The sequence below is a fragment of the Glossina fuscipes genome, unplaced genomic scaffold, assembly GCF_014805625.2.
Source record: "Glossina fuscipes isolate IAEA_lab_2018 unplaced genomic scaffold, Yale_Gfus_2 2, whole genome shotgun sequence".
NCBI classification, from domain to species: Eukaryota; Metazoa; Arthropoda; class Insecta; order Diptera; family Glossinidae; genus Glossina; species Glossina fuscipes.
This window is the reverse complement of record NW_023998416.1, coordinates 19,557,896-19,572,133: the sequence shown is the minus strand read 5'-3', so window position 1 is coordinate 19,572,133 and position 14,238 is coordinate 19,557,896. Positions and strand designations below refer to the sequence as shown.

The window sequence follows — 14,238 nt, the reverse complement described above, 5'->3', positions numbered from 1 at the left end:
CCATAGATGATAATTTCCAAATTATGGGTCAATTAATGCATATAAAGGATCTCGATGGTATTATTAAATATATAAGATTAATAACATTGTTATTTATGTTTACGTTGGTTGCCTTAATTTTGGGTGTAAAACATAAGTTTTTGTTTACATTTTTTTGTAAAATGATATAGTAACGTGGCTGCCAATCATGTCTTCCGAGTTTTTAAACCGGAAAAGAAAATGAGGCTTCATTGTGCAATTTGTTTTTTTTTTTTTTTTGGAAAGAATGGTTTTGTGCTCATTTCTTGCGACCACGTATCTATAGTTGTTTAATACTTGATTGCGCAAACTATTTCACTACGACGATCGCCAAGCACATCAATTGGCATTAGAGTTGAGCTTGCTTCGAAGATAATCCTCGAAAAGCGACAAAATGTAAAGGGATTTAAAAAAAGAATTAAGAAACTATGGAGTGAGCTATTAGGGATTTTGGATGCAAAAATATTAATAAGAAGTCTGAAATTTCGATAGCAAGGATGTTTAAACTTCATTTAATTTAGGATTCCTTAAAATTTTTGCAAGCCTTTTTTGCTTTGTTAATTGGTAGTGGGTGCATGTGGTTCTTAATAAAAGTCATACAGTCCACATAAGTTTCGGCTTTAAATGTATATTCGAGCAAACGTGAGACAAACGGGATGGAATAAATTCGCCCATTACAACCCAATTTCCGGTTTTTCTGAAAATTGGTAATAAACTAAATTATAGATTAAAATTTTCGTCACGGAGTATTTTCAATTTTGATTTTTATTCATATTATTTTTCTACGACTGGCAATGTTTTGAAAGCATGTTTGTTTTCGAAATTTAGTGCTACATGTTGCCAGTACTGTTGTTGTCATTTTTTGAATCATGTCTAAAGCGTTATTTGACTAAAAATGACGTTCATCTTAATTGCTGCTTATTTTATAAGAGTTTGTTTAACTTAATTAAGACGAAAATTGAAATTTATCATACGGAGCCTCAGCGGCTTCTTTCATTATTGCAATTAAATTCATATACAAAAATAGGCGCATTTAAGGTTTGTTGGGAATATTGCAAGCCGATGTTATAATGGCAACGAAAGCCAAGGAGCGTAAAAGTAAAGGAACGAATAGTAACACACCGAGGCAATCTAGAAATAACAATGAGGATGCAGAAAGGGCGGAGGTTAACCAACTTGTTAGCTTAACTAATGAGCAAAACGCATCTCACGATGAGCATAACATGCTGGAGGACGAAGAAGGTGGGACAAGAATTGGTGATATTTATATACCGCCACCAATACCGGCTCATTGTTCTACGGAAAGTAAAGGACCACGGTTAATTATTAAAAAAATTGAAAACAATAATTTTAAGAGCTATGCTGGGAAAGTAATTTTAGGACCTTTTCATCACGTAAGTGAAAAATTAAACTGTTTTGATATCCAATTAACACTATTTATGCTTGGTTTCAGTGCTTCACTGCTATAATAGGACCGAACGGCAGTGGCAAAAGTAATGTCATCGATTCCATGTTATTTGTTTTTGGTTATCGCGCGAACAAAATTAGATGTAAGAAGATTTCAACTTTGTTGCACAATTCAGCCCGCTTTCCCAATGTGAGCAAATGTTCCGTAGCAGTACATTTTCGTCAAATTTTAGATTCAGAAAATGGGTCCTGCGAAGAAATACCGAATAGTGACATTGTTGTAGAACGTACTGCTTTTCGGGATAACTCATCGTTTTATACTATAAATGGCCGTAAAGTACAATTTAAGGAAGTAGCATTGCTACTTAAAAACCACCATGTTGATCTGGATCACAATCGCTTTTTAATATTGCAGGTAAGCAAATTTTTAAAAAAGAAAAAAAAATCGATAAAACGATCTCTCGGTTAGGGTGAAGTGGAGTCGATAGCCATGATGAAACCTAAAGGGCTAACAGAAACAGAATGTGGCATGTTGGAATATTTGGAGGATATAGTTGGTACTACGCGCTACAAAGAACCTTTGGTTAAAATAAATGAATGTGTTGAGAAATTGACCGAAGAACGTACGGAAAAGCACAATCGTTGCAAATTGGCGGAACGTGAAATGAAAGATTTGGAGCAACCTTATAACGAGGCCGTCGAATATCTAAGGCAGGAAAATGAATATACGCGCACCAAAAATTTGCGTATTCAAAAGTATTTGAGTCAGAAAAACAAGAAATTAGAGGAATACTCTCAACAATATGATGTGATTAAGCAAGATTTAGCTACGCATGATAACGAAGCTGATAGTCTGCGTAAAGAGAGGGTGGAAAAGGAAGAAATTGTAAGGAAAGAAATGATGTAAGAGTTATGTTTAGTTTGTGTGCCTACATGGACGCTAATAGGTCAAACTTTCTTTTAATAGGCAATTTGAAGCCTTACGGCAAAAGAAGGAAGATTTTGAAAAAAAGTTGGAAAAAGCTAATAAAGAATATGTGGAAGTCCAACAAATTATGAAAAAATTAAATGAAACTCGTAAGCAAAATAAAACTCAAATGGAAAAGAATGAAGTCGATCTCGTGGAGTTACGTAAAGTACCAGAAAAGAATAACAAAGAAATTAAAGAGTGTGAAAAGAAATTAGAATGCATTACAAAACAAAAGAGCGAACAGGAGGAAGAGTTGCAACGAAACTATAAATGCATGCAAGAGCAAACTAAGCCGCTTATAGACGAGCGAGAGAAGTTAGAGACCGAATTAATAGACCTAAAAATTCATGTGGATGAAGCAAAAGCCGATTTGGCTCTTTCTGAATCGGAGCTAAGGATATTGAAACATGACGAAGTAAGCGAAACACGTAAATACGAAAGTATGAAGAGCTCCTATGAAGACTCCCAACGAAGTTTAGCTGAGAAAAAAGCCAATATGGAAGAGATGGGACAAAACTTGCCAGTAATTAAGAAGGAAATTGAAGAAAAATCAAATGCTTTATTACAACTGCAAGACGATGAACAAAACAAGAGGACGCAACTAATGAAAATCAAGTCTGAGGTAATTTGGAGGATAAAATTAAATAAACGTAAACTTTAATGGGCATCTTTGAATCGCTTAGATAAATGAAAAAACGATTAGCATGCAGGCTATGCGTTCAAACAATAAAGTATTAGATTTTTTGATGCGTCAGAAAAGCGAAGGCAAAATTCCCGGTATTTTAGGACGTCTAGTAAGTGGCAAACTCTTTGCACAAATTGTTTTCTTTTAGTCCTTTCATTTGTTTTTTTTTTTTTTCTTTTTCTTAATTATTATAAAGGGTGATCTAGGCGGCATTGACGCCAAGTACGACGTTGCAATTTCTACAGCGTGTGGCCGTTTGGATAACATCATTGTCGATAAAGTAAATACTGCACAAGAATGCATTGAATCTTTAAAACAATACGATGTAGGCCGAGCTTCGTTTATAGCCTTGGAAAAGGTGAAACACTTAGAGAAACATTCAAACCGTTTTCAAACGTATGTTACTAATGGTTTATGTGATTGGAAAATTAGTCTTATTTTTGTTCACATATTTCAGGCCTGAAAACGCTCCCCGTTTATACGATCTGATACGAGTCGAGGATGAACGTGTTTTGCCGGCATTTTACTTTGCTCTGCGCAATACTCTTGTGGCTACCGACTTGGAGCAAGGGACACGCATAGCGTATGGAGCTAAACGCTATCGTGTAGTCACTCTTAAAGGCGATGTAATTGAAACATCTGGAACGATGTCAGGTGGAGGTCGGACACAAATCCGTGGCAAAATGGGCACCAAAGTTCAAACCAAAACTAAACAGTCTGCTGACAATTCACTTGTTAGCCAAAAGGCTCTGGAAGATATGCAAGTTCAAGCTGAACAATTGCAATCAGAAATCAATTTCAATCAGGAAGAACAGGGTCGCTTAGAACGTGAAGTACACCAATTAACATCAAGTCAACAACGTACCGAAGCGGATTTACAAAAAATGTTAATAACCACTAGGAGTCTGGAAGAACAGTTGCCTCGTATTTTCAAACAGCTTGAAGCTCAGCGGACGCGGATGCAAAAGACCACAACAGACACGAATAAAGTAAAAAATATTGAAGAAGCTATAAAAATTAAAATGGAAACCTTGAAAGAAGCGGAAAATGTTGCTAATAAGGTGACCGAAAAAATTAACCAAATCAAAGCCCAAATTGATAAAATTCATGGAGAGACAGTAAAGGCTGTACAAAATAAAATCAATAGCTTCGACAATCAAATAAAGAAATTGAACAACAATGTTTCAAAGCTAAAAGCCGAGGTAACCACATCCGAACGCAATGTAACTAAAATGGAGGCACAAATTGAACGATTGCGGGCAGAAATTCTGAAATCTCAAGATAAAATAAAAGAATTGAGCGAGAAAAGACAAAAGCATGACGACGAAATGGGAGAGTTTCTTAAGCAAGTCGAGACGGTCAGTGCGGACATTGAGAAGGCCAAATTAGAGGCTTCAGGAATACACAAGGAAATACAAAACATCGAGAAGCGTGAAAGCGAACTTAAACTGAAACGTGTTGAGATTGAACAGAAATTGCAAACAGTGGGTGCTCAAATCTCAGATGTTAAATCCCAAATACCCCGTTTCCGTGAGCAACTGAAACCTTTGCGTTTACATGAAATTCCTGGTGATTCAGAACCGCAAGCACCATTAAAAACCTACACCGAGGAAGAATTGGCCACACATAACTTACAAGATATACAGTATAAGGCGACTGTACAGGAGGAGTTCTTACAAAAGAAACCGAACTTATCTTGCATAGGCGAGTACATAGAGAAACGCGATGTTTATTTAGAGCGAGTACAGGTGCTTGAAGATGTCACATGCAAACGTAATGAAATGCGTCAATTATATGACGATGTTCGCAAGAAACGCTACAATGAATTTATGCAAGGCTTCCATATTATCACCCGAAAGCTTAAAGAAATGTATCAAATGATTACACAAGGAGGAGATGCCGAATTAGAATTAGTGGATTCCATGGATCCTTTTACCGAGGGTGTCTCGTTCAGTGTGCGACCACCAAAAAAGACCTGGAAAAATATTTCAAATTTGTCAGGAGGGGAGAAGACTTTATCTTCGTTAGCTTTGGTATTCGCTCTGCACTATTACAAGCCTTCACCTTTATATTTCATGGACGAGATAGATGCTGCTTTAGACTTTAAGAATATCTCGATAGTCGCCCATTACATTAAACAACGTACAAAGAACGCTCAGTTCATTATTATCTCATTAAGATCGAATATGTTCGAATTATCTGATTATCTGGTAGGTATATATAAAGTACGGGACTGCACTGAATCCATATGTTTGATGAATGTACCTCCAGAACTGCCCGCTGACGTAGACTGTACTCAACAACAGCAACAATCTCAAATGCCAATGCAGTCGCAACCGGCCCATTTATCACCTACCATTAATATGCAGACACGCAATCTGGAAACAAATGAAAGTTTTCTTAATCCAGATATCAGAGGGACGAATGAAGGTTGTGAGCTGCGAAACACTCCAAATGAAAATAACACAGATGCTAGTAGTAATTTAAACATTGCCGATAAAACCAGTATTAACTTGACATTTGCACCACAAGCTGAAAGCACCGAACTCTCACAAAATCTGCAAATAGAGACCACCATTTTGAATCGCACTTCATTACCAATGCCCTTGGGGCATAATAAAGCTAATGACGCTGATACATTCAAAAAACCTTTAACGCCTTCAAAATAGGAGTTTACATACATGTCTATAAATATAATTTCAAATATTTGCCATAGTTTTTGTTTTCTAATTATTTACTAAAATACTTATAAAAAATTTCGGTTAAGTCTCGCCTTATTATGGACTTTTGCTTCATCAAAATAATTTTGTGAATCTTCTAGTTATCTCTCCTGCTTGATTGCATAGCTTTGCTAACATCGGATGTGGACATAACGGTATTGATTAGAGGAAACTATCGCTTCTTGCAAAAAATAATTTCCTTACGCACGTCCAATAAAACTACCTCCGGTATAGTCATTTTTCTCCTTTCTTGTTATCACGCATACCGGATATTACATATGAATAAACGCTCGTTACGAGTTCCCGGCGGTTTGTCGAATAATAATAACGAAAATGTACCCCAATCGATTGTGGAATCATTGCATTCATTTGCATTTTGATTTGTATGGTCTTAAAAGGGAGTGGCTAAACCAGCGTTTGCAATTTGCGCACAAGCGCAACTTTCTAGTTCAGGCATTTTGGTGCTTTATTATAAATTTGTAACGTTCCGACTTCAGCAGCCTTTCCATTCGATAACCTATAGAAAGAAAACATTTTTTAGCGACTTTTGCTGAATGCCACTAAGGCGTCCAAGTTAGTGTTTGCTTTTTTGATTTCGCTTAATGCTTATCGCAGTTATTCATATAATGATTTTCAAAATAAGGCGTTATATGGGAAGTGATCCGATCCAATCCATTTCATCAGCGTTTATCTTTGGGCCAAAGGACATCTGTGCACAAAATTTCTCAAAATATCCCCAAAACTGCGCAGACTTCAGATGGACCGATAGGTCAGTCGAACGGCAATAAAAAGTGGATCTGTCCTTCTGGGTTGCATTCGCACAACCTTAATGAGCTGTTTATTTCGTTGCGCTCTAAAAAACCTAAAGATTACAATGTAATATAGAATTAATGTTAATGTAATAAATTAAGTATATATAATAGGAAAAACTATAGCTAATTGAAAGCGAGATTTGCTTTTTTCATGAAATAAGTTGATTTCCGAAAGAGGTTATTATATAATCTGAAAAGATGGAAGGATTCTTAAACGTTTTCTTAAAATGAGATGTTTCATAGATTCTTTCGTATGTGCGGCAATCCATCGACACCACACTTGCATGAATTATGATCAAAATGCCTTCCACAGGCCCGTCATAACCACATTGATACCTTCCACAAAGCTGTCATAACCACACTAATACCCTCCACAAACCTGTCATCGAGACTCGCGTCCGCTCAATAGCGTCCGTACAAAGGCCTAACACGTCGGTGCATTAAAACGCAACAAAATACCTCAAAAATAGTGGCCCTTTGAGCTCTTTTTGTGCTACTTGACATAAACATTGAACATTAAATTGTGCAAATTCTACAGGAGAAGTTTCTTTTATGTTGCAAACATTTGATATGGCGCAAATTATTTTTAGATATATATTACGGACCGAGAATTAACGGCCATTTCCGACAGAGATAAAAAGGCAAAAGTCGGATTGATTTTATATGAGAGAACAACCATTTTTGGCAGGCATAAATTCTTTAAATCTATCGTTTGGAAATAACATTTCAACAATAAAAATGAAATTTATGCCGCGAAATTAAAAAATTCAACTAATTATGCTCTATTTATATTGAAGCCGAAGAACAAACGAAGCAGCAATATAGCACAAAAAGGAATTAAAGAGAATATTAACTCATTATCTCTCTTAATGCTGAGCTAGACAGAATTTGGTATAATTACGATTAAAGTGCAACGTAATAATGATAGAAACTGAAAGCAAAGATAGGTGATGAATGTTTGGCTAAAAGCAAAAATCCGAAAATTGAAAATGTTGATATCGCAATTATAAACGAATAGCTGGCCATACAGTGTACAACGCTGTCCAAATAACGTTTGCGCACCAACACAATTAACATCCAAAAGAAATTTTGAAATATTTTGATTATAATTTGTGCAAGTGTGCCGTTTCTGGATTGTATTGTGCTTTGTTTGTTACATCAAGAAATGACAAAAGGATTCCTTGCGAAATTTTAAAGTTTTAAAGTCGTCTAAAAGAAGCTTTTTCTGAAAAGTTTTTAGGAGTAAAGGAAAGATAGTAAAGTAATAATAATTCAGGAGGCTATTAAGGAATAGATTCAAGTACTCAAATAACAATTGCGTTCTATAAATATTAAAAAGTGGCAATAATGGTAACTAGTTTCACGATGAATCTTCAGTCTGTGATGCAGCTCTGAGTGGGAAAGTTATTCTTGGCTAACTGACCATTGCAATTACGAAAAATGAGTCATATTTTATTAACATTAAACCCAATTCTTGCTAGATTTTCCACAAAACTTTAAAGGACATTCACTTTCCGAATCTGTGGAATGCAACGCATCGATGGCATTTTTAATTTTTCAACTGAAAATTATTCCTTTTTTTATTAACTGTTTCAATCTCCATAAAAGAAAATAAGGCCATTAAGTGCAGTATGAGTAACTTTCGTTTTTGATGAAAGCGAAAGTTTGCTATTCATTTTTCTTTGCCTTTTGTAAAGCATTTGTCATCGTTTTCGATGGTTTCATTTATGTTAAAGGAATAAAACAGGAATCACTAGTAAGCTTATGTGTGATTGATTTTCAATTAAATTATACAACATTTTTGTGTAGGCCAAAGCAAATAATGATTTTTGTCCTTCGCTTTATTAAAATGATAAATACGCTTGCAATGATGCGCAAAGGAAATTTTGTAATAAATAAAATGCAACTCTTGGCAGTTCTCATATTTAGCATCCCTGCATACGACGCGATTAGCTTGACAAGTTTTGTAAACCGGCTTCATCTATAGAATTTCTCCGTGGTGTGTAATTATCGAATTATTTTAAGGTCGTCGATATTGTTTTTTTTTAAGTATCCTTGAAAGTGTTAGAAAAATCCTTCAATTACAAAGAGTAATTATTTTGTTTTCCGTGAAGAAAATTTTACTAAGATATCTACGAAAGAATGAATTAATGATCGTGATTAATTGAAGCTACAACCATACAATATAATTTTGCAAACAATAGCGTTTTGTGAAGACAGTTTAAAATAATTGTGAACAAAATTATTTAAATTTACCTTTTATTGTAGATTTTTTACATTTTTTCAGAATACATATGTTTGTGTGCGTTAGTGGATGCCAACGTATCCATTGCTTTTAGGCGGTGGCCATACACTTCCCATTTCAATATTTTATTAAGTTTTTTTCCAAGATTAGTACAGTTGCCTTCCGAGGGTCACTTGTGCGTGAGTGAGTGTGTAGTGTTGTTGCCCTTGCTTTATTCCTCTTTCGTAATGTTTTTTGTATAAATTTTACTTTCACCCCCCCCACTTATTTGTGTTGTTATTAATTTTCATTTTGATTCTTGTTTCGTTAAAAAACTCATCTATTTATTTTTTTGTCGCTGCTTTTTCGCTGCTGCTGTTCCTAACGCTGCTTCTCGTAACTTGTACGTTGAGTGTGTAGAATATAATTATTTCGCGGTCGCGCCTGGGATATTCGCTTAAAAAGAAGAACGTATTACCTGATTTTGGTTTTGTTTCTTAAAACTGTGTGAATATATTGCTAACATAAAAAAATCAGAAACGTTGTGAAATTAAAAAAGGAGTATGTCTGCGAAATCGAAACGTGCAAGCACAGCCACTCCCCAACCGCAGCCAGGCAGTTCCAGTACGCCATTGATAACCGGTGGTAATCGATCGGCCAGTCCACTGAGTCCTACACGTCATTCTCGTCTTCAAGAGAAGGCAGAGTTACAAAATTTAAATGATCGTTTAGCAGTTTACATTGACCGGGTGCGTAACCTCGAAACCGAGAATGCCCGGCTATCGATAGAAGTGCAAACGACGCACGACACCGTGACGCGTGAGGTCACCAACATAAAAACCATGTATGAGAGCGAATTAAGCGACGCTCGTCGCTTACTTGATGATACCGCACGCGAAAAGGCCAAATTGGAAATTGATGTTAAACGCTTATGGGAAGAAAATGAGGAGTTAAAAGTAAAATTGGATAAGAAATCCAAGGAATGCAGTATCGCCGAAGGTAATTATTGGTTGAATACGCGTATGTTTAGTTGATTGTAATTGTATTTGCGCACTATTTTAGGAAATGCTCGTATGTATGAGTCACGTGCAGCCGATTTGAGTGCTAAATATAGTGCAGCAAATGCTGATCGTAAAAAAGCCGTCGACGAATTAAACGATTTGCAAAAGGAGCTCGATCGTTTGCGTAATCTATTGGATGAAGCGCGAAAAAATCTGGAGGACGAAACGTTGGCTAGGGTTGATTTGGAAAATAATATACAGAGTTTGCGTGAGGAATTGACTTTCAAAGATCAAGTACATATGCAAGAAATCAATGAGACTCGGTCACGTCGTCAAGTGGAAATCAGTGAGATCGATGGCCGCCTTTCTGAACAGTATGAGGCAAAACTACAACGGTCCCTTCAAGAGTTACGCGATCAGTATGAAGCACAAATGAGAGCTAACCGTGACGAAATCGAATTGCTATACGAACAAAAGATTAAAAATCTGCAGTCGGCAGCAGCCCGCAATACAAATGCGGCTGCCAATGCCCTCGATGAGTTACGTAGCACTCGTACGCGTATTGAAGGTCTTAATACGCGTATCGAAGAATTGGAATCGACCAATGCCCGTCTTAACTCTCGTATAAAAGAATTGGAGCAGTTATTGGACAATGCACGCGCTCGCCATTCTGCTGAACGAGATAGCCTAGAAGCTGAGCTTAAACGTTTACGCGATGAAATGGCTCAACAATTGCAGGAATATCAAGATCTTATGGATATTAAGGTAACCAATGTTGAAAAATGAATTATTTTTTTCTAACGCATATCTAATTCGATGGCATATCCACAGGTTTCCTTGGATTTGGAAATCGCTGCTTATGATAAGCTCTTATGCGGGGAGGAATCCCGTTTAAATATCACCCCTTCCTCAGGTGGCGCCACGGTCAGCTCTCTGAGCCAATCTTTACGTTCCTCACGCGGTACTCCACATCGCAAAACACCAATGCGCGGCGCCTCCGCCGCTTCAGGGGCTTTAAAACGCAAACGAACTGTTGTCGACGAATCGGAAGATATTTCAACAGATGATTTCTATATTACTAGTAGCGCTAAAGGGGATGTTGACATTGTAGATGTAGATCCCGAAGGAAAATACGTAAAGTTGCGTAATAAGGGCGCAAACGAAGTACAAATCGGCGGCTGGCAAATAAAACGTGTAGCCGATGGCAAGGAGAGCGCATTTAAGTTTCATCGTAGCGTAAAAATTGAAGGTGCAGCTACGATCACCGTATGGTCCTCAGATGCGGTCGGAGCAACACATGAGCCGCCAATGAATATCGTCATGAAAACACAAAAATGGTTTGGCGGTGAGAATATAAAAACATCATTATTCAATAATGAAGGAGACGAAGTTGCAGCCGTAGAACGTCTTAAACGTAGCGTACTGCATCATATATCTCGTCATCGCACTGCCAGTCGTCGTCGAAGCATCTCCGCGATGGATGGTAGAAGTAATGAACACTTGTATCATCAACAGGGTGACCCCGATCAACAAATCGGTGAAGAAAAATGTCGTCTAATGTAATTTTATAAGAGATTCTGTTTCAATTCCCTACATGATTTCTCCAAAATTCAAAACTTTTTTACTGTAGTTTTGTAAAATTTTTTTACTGTAGTTTTGTGAATTGAAGTGAACGAAAAACGCTAAAGAAAGTCTTTGTACCCAGTTTTGGATTCCGAGATACAAAATTTACTACAATTTCTAGTTTTAAGTTCTGTGCTTTTATATGTTCATTTCCAGAATAAATTTAAAGTAAATAGAAACATGATTAAAATTTATTTCTTTTGAAGTGTCACCTTACTCCAGTCGAAATGAATGTTTTTGTTTGTTCATTTTTTCACTTGAACGGGAAAGTTTTTGATTTAATTTGTTTTGTCTTAAATTGAGGAAAAATATTGTATATATAAACAGTACGTGTTTCTAATCAAAGTAATTGAAACGTAATTTAATTGAAAAACTTTCTTACTTTCTTACTTACTTTCATTTTACTTATATCTTGGCACCTTATATATAAAACGATTAATATCAATAAAATATTTTTAAAAACAATATAATTCGCATTTTGCAATGCCAAAAAGAAGCTATGAAAATCAAAACAGAAATATGGAAAAAATAAAAATGCCTTTAGGGTGACTGACCCTAAAGACTGACTGAAATTGAATAAGTCGTGAAAGGAATGTAAGAATAATGCAAGTCGTAATCAAAAATTAATGAAATCAGAAAACAAAGTTTTGAAGCTGAAGACTATAGTAACCATATCCGGGGAAAATGGACGGACAACTGGCGTTGAAAGGAATTATTTTCTGTTAGCCTTCAATCCTAACTTTTGCTTTTTTCTCGCGAATACAGAATATAGTATCAAGCGAAGGTTGACTTAACTTAAAGATGAGAGACGAAGTAAACAACTGGACTGCCGAAGACACAAAATGAAAGCAATACAGATGTTCATTAGGAATTTAAATCCCGGTATTTCGGGGTTGAAGGCGCTGAACAAAATATGGAAATGTAGGGATCACCGTTTCACAATCAACCCTTATAACAACGCAATAGTAACACAATCGATCCATTCAGAAAAAATTTTTAATACTTTCAAAGTAGGAATTTACCCAAGCATCTATTATTATGATTTCCAGATTTTTTTTTTAAATTTTCGTTTTCTAATTACTTAACAATAGTTGTAAAAAAATGTTCGTATAATCAAAAGAAGTTCGCAAAGTGTTGGCATATCTGATCCAGTGCATCGACAGTATCGCTTTTCAGTGTAGTTATGTCTTCTCCTTGATCGCATAGCTTTGCTAACTCCGGATCTAAAGGTAATGATCCCAAGTAAGGAACATTCATTTCCTCACACATTGCTTTCGCTCCCCCCGTTTTCGCTGGAAATATTTCACTATATTTCCCGCAGAAGCCACAATGGAAAGTGCTCATATTTTCAATGACACCAATTATAGGAATCCGCTGCTTCTTGCAAAAATTAATTTCTTTACGTACATCCAATAAAGCTACTTCTTGCGGTGTCGTCACAATAATAGCATTTAACGACTTATCCCCCCCTTCGTTGTTATCATCACGCAGATAAGATACTACAGATAAATGCTCGTCTGAAGTCCCGGGTGGTGTATCCAGTAGCAATAAATCTAGTGTTCCCCAGTCGACTTCACTTAAGAACTGTCTTATCATGCCGTTCTTTTTAGGGCCACGCCATATAATAGCATCATCTGACGACCCCAACAGGAAGCCAATAGACATTAAACATACGTTATCATCAACACTAACTGGCGACCAACCAGAGCCCGATTGATGTACACTTTCCCCTTCTACGCCCAGCAAACGTGGTTGCGATGGGCCACAAATGTCAATGTCCAAAACGCCGAAATTATTTTCGGTGTGTTTTTTGGATAAATAGCGAGTCAACAACATTGTTATTGTACTCTTTCCTACACCGCCCTTTCCAGAGAGTATCAAAACTTTATTACGCACATTTTTCAATGCGGCAGCCACCAAAGCTTTTCCAGGATCTTCCAGTTTTTTGTTGGGATCACTGCATATTTTTTGATTTGGGCATCCCTGACAGGCACTAGCCAAACCAGCGTTGGGCGTCTGCACACCAGGACAATTTTCTGGTTCAGGCATCATTTTAATGGAACGTTTTTTATGTTTTTCCTTATGTAAGGTTTTGATCGCTTCAACAGCTTACAGGAACAAAATATTTTTTAAAAATACTTAGTGGATGACGGTAAGAATACAAACCAAAGACAATATCTAAACAAAGCAGCTAAAGAATGACCAGCTGAAATGACAACCGAACGTAATAAAACACAATGCAGAGTGTTCACTAGGCACTTCGATTTTATTAAGTGGGTTAAAGTTTTACCGATTTCATTAGCTCTTCACTTCCCATGCTTATACTCAATGGGTATTGATTTTCACGCTTGGTGTTTTTTGAATGAACCACGAACAAAAAAAGACAAATAAAAAAATCTTAACAAGTAGGTCCAACACGCCAATAATTACGAGCTGAATTAATAACACTCTCAAACACAGTCTGCTTCGTTAAATCTAAAGCTGAAATTGTGCTGAGCAGGATTACTTCTATCAACATTTGTTTGTATATAGCAGGCAAAGTTTCTAGAAAACAAAAATTCTCTTCCGAAAAGCGAAGGGATAAAGAAACTTTTTGATTTGATACAACTTTTATATGTGAAAACCTTTGTAGAAGGGAAGTGATTCGTTTAATATTAATTATCATAGAAATAGCGGCAAAATATCATTTGGTTACTCTGTCTTCTGATTGGATAAAAAGAAGGAATCTAAGCAAAACAAAACAAAAATCGAGAGATAACAAACTACAGCTGCTTACTA

At 36.4% G+C, this 14,238-nt stretch overlaps 3 protein-coding genes across 9 annotated transcripts; 2 read left to right on the top strand and 1 right to left on the bottom strand.

Annotated features, from left to right (window-relative positions):
* The first annotated feature begins 907 nt into the window (after window positions 1–907).
* On the top strand, window positions 908–5,752 carry LOC119633854 (structural maintenance of chromosomes protein 4). Of its 2 annotated transcripts, XM_038027637.1 has the most exons (8): window positions 908–1,412; window positions 1,472–1,568; window positions 1,659–1,840; window positions 1,895–2,328; window positions 2,393–3,017; window positions 3,079–3,189; window positions 3,277–3,476; window positions 3,538–5,752. In XM_038027637.1, exons 1-8 carry the CDS (start codon window positions 1,089–1,091, stop codon window positions 5,747–5,749), a joined length of 4,185 nt encoding a protein of 1,394 aa, XP_037883565.1. In that variant the 5' UTR covers window positions 908–1,088; the 3' UTR covers window positions 5,750–5,752. The 2 variants fall into 2 exon arrangements, with proteins under 2 accessions (XP_037883565.1, XP_037883564.1); XM_038027636.1 differs by having other exon boundaries at window positions 1,472–1,840.
* A 2,798-nt stretch (window positions 5,753–8,550) lies between these two features.
* LOC119633857 (lamin Dm0) lies at window positions 8,551–11,699 on the top strand. 6 transcript variants are annotated; one of them, XM_038027646.1, is made up of 5 exons: window positions 8,622–8,702; window positions 8,881–9,036; window positions 9,257–9,835; window positions 9,899–10,602; window positions 10,669–11,699. In XM_038027646.1, the coding sequence occupies exons 3-5, from the start codon at window positions 9,400–9,402 to the stop codon at window positions 11,398–11,400; spliced, it is 1,872 nt and encodes a 623-aa protein (XP_037883574.1). In that variant the 5' UTR covers window positions 8,622–8,702; window positions 8,881–9,036; window positions 9,257–9,399; the 3' UTR covers window positions 11,401–11,699. The 6 variants fall into 6 exon arrangements, with proteins under 6 accessions (XP_037883577.1, XP_037883575.1, XP_037883574.1 ...); XM_038027643.1 differs by having other exon boundaries at window positions 8,881–9,040; XM_038027649.1 differs by lacking the exons at window positions 8,622–8,702; window positions 8,881–9,036 and adding an exon at window positions 8,551–8,611.
* Window positions 11,700–12,460: 761 nt separating this feature from the next.
* LOC119633515 (cytosolic Fe-S cluster assembly factor NUBP1 homolog) lies at window positions 12,461–13,646 on the bottom strand. Its single transcript, XM_038027109.1, has one exon. It carries the CDS (start codon window positions 13,510–13,512, stop codon window positions 12,574–12,576), a length of 939 nt encoding a protein of 312 aa, XP_037883037.1. The 5' UTR covers window positions 13,513–13,646; the 3' UTR covers window positions 12,461–12,573.
* Window positions 13,647–14,238: the final 592 nt, after the last annotated feature.

What these genes read in the sequence shown, in the direction of transcription:
- LOC119633515 (XM_038027109.1), bottom strand. Translation starts at nt 13,512, where the DNA reads ATGATGCCTGAACCAGAAAATTGTCCTGGTGTGCAGACGCCCAACGCT.
- LOC119633854 (XM_038027636.1), top strand. Translation starts at nt 1,089, where the DNA reads ATGGCAACGAAAGCCAAGGAGCGTAAAAGTAAAGGAACGAATAGTAAC. An exon ending in TTTTAGGACCTTTTCATCAC is followed by an intron (nt 1,413 to 1,471) that starts GTAAGTGAAAAA and finishes GCTTGGTTTCAG; the next exon opens with TGCTTCACTGCTATAATAGG. An exon ending in ATCGCTTTTTAATATTGCAG is followed by an intron (nt 1,841 to 1,894) that starts GTAAGCAAATTT and finishes TCTCTCGGTTAG; the next exon opens with GGTGAAGTGGAGTCGATAGC.
- LOC119633857 (XM_038027649.1), top strand. Translation starts at nt 9,400, where the DNA reads ATGTCTGCGAAATCGAAACGTGCAAGCACAGCCACTCCCCAACCGCAG. An exon ending in GGAATGCAGTATCGCCGAAG is followed by an intron (nt 9,836 to 9,898) that starts GTAATTATTGGT and finishes GCACTATTTTAG; the next exon opens with GAAATGCTCGTATGTATGAG. An exon ending in AAGATCTTATGGATATTAAG is followed by an intron (nt 10,603 to 10,668) that starts GTAACCAATGTT and finishes GCATATCCACAG; the next exon opens with GTTTCCTTGGATTTGGAAAT.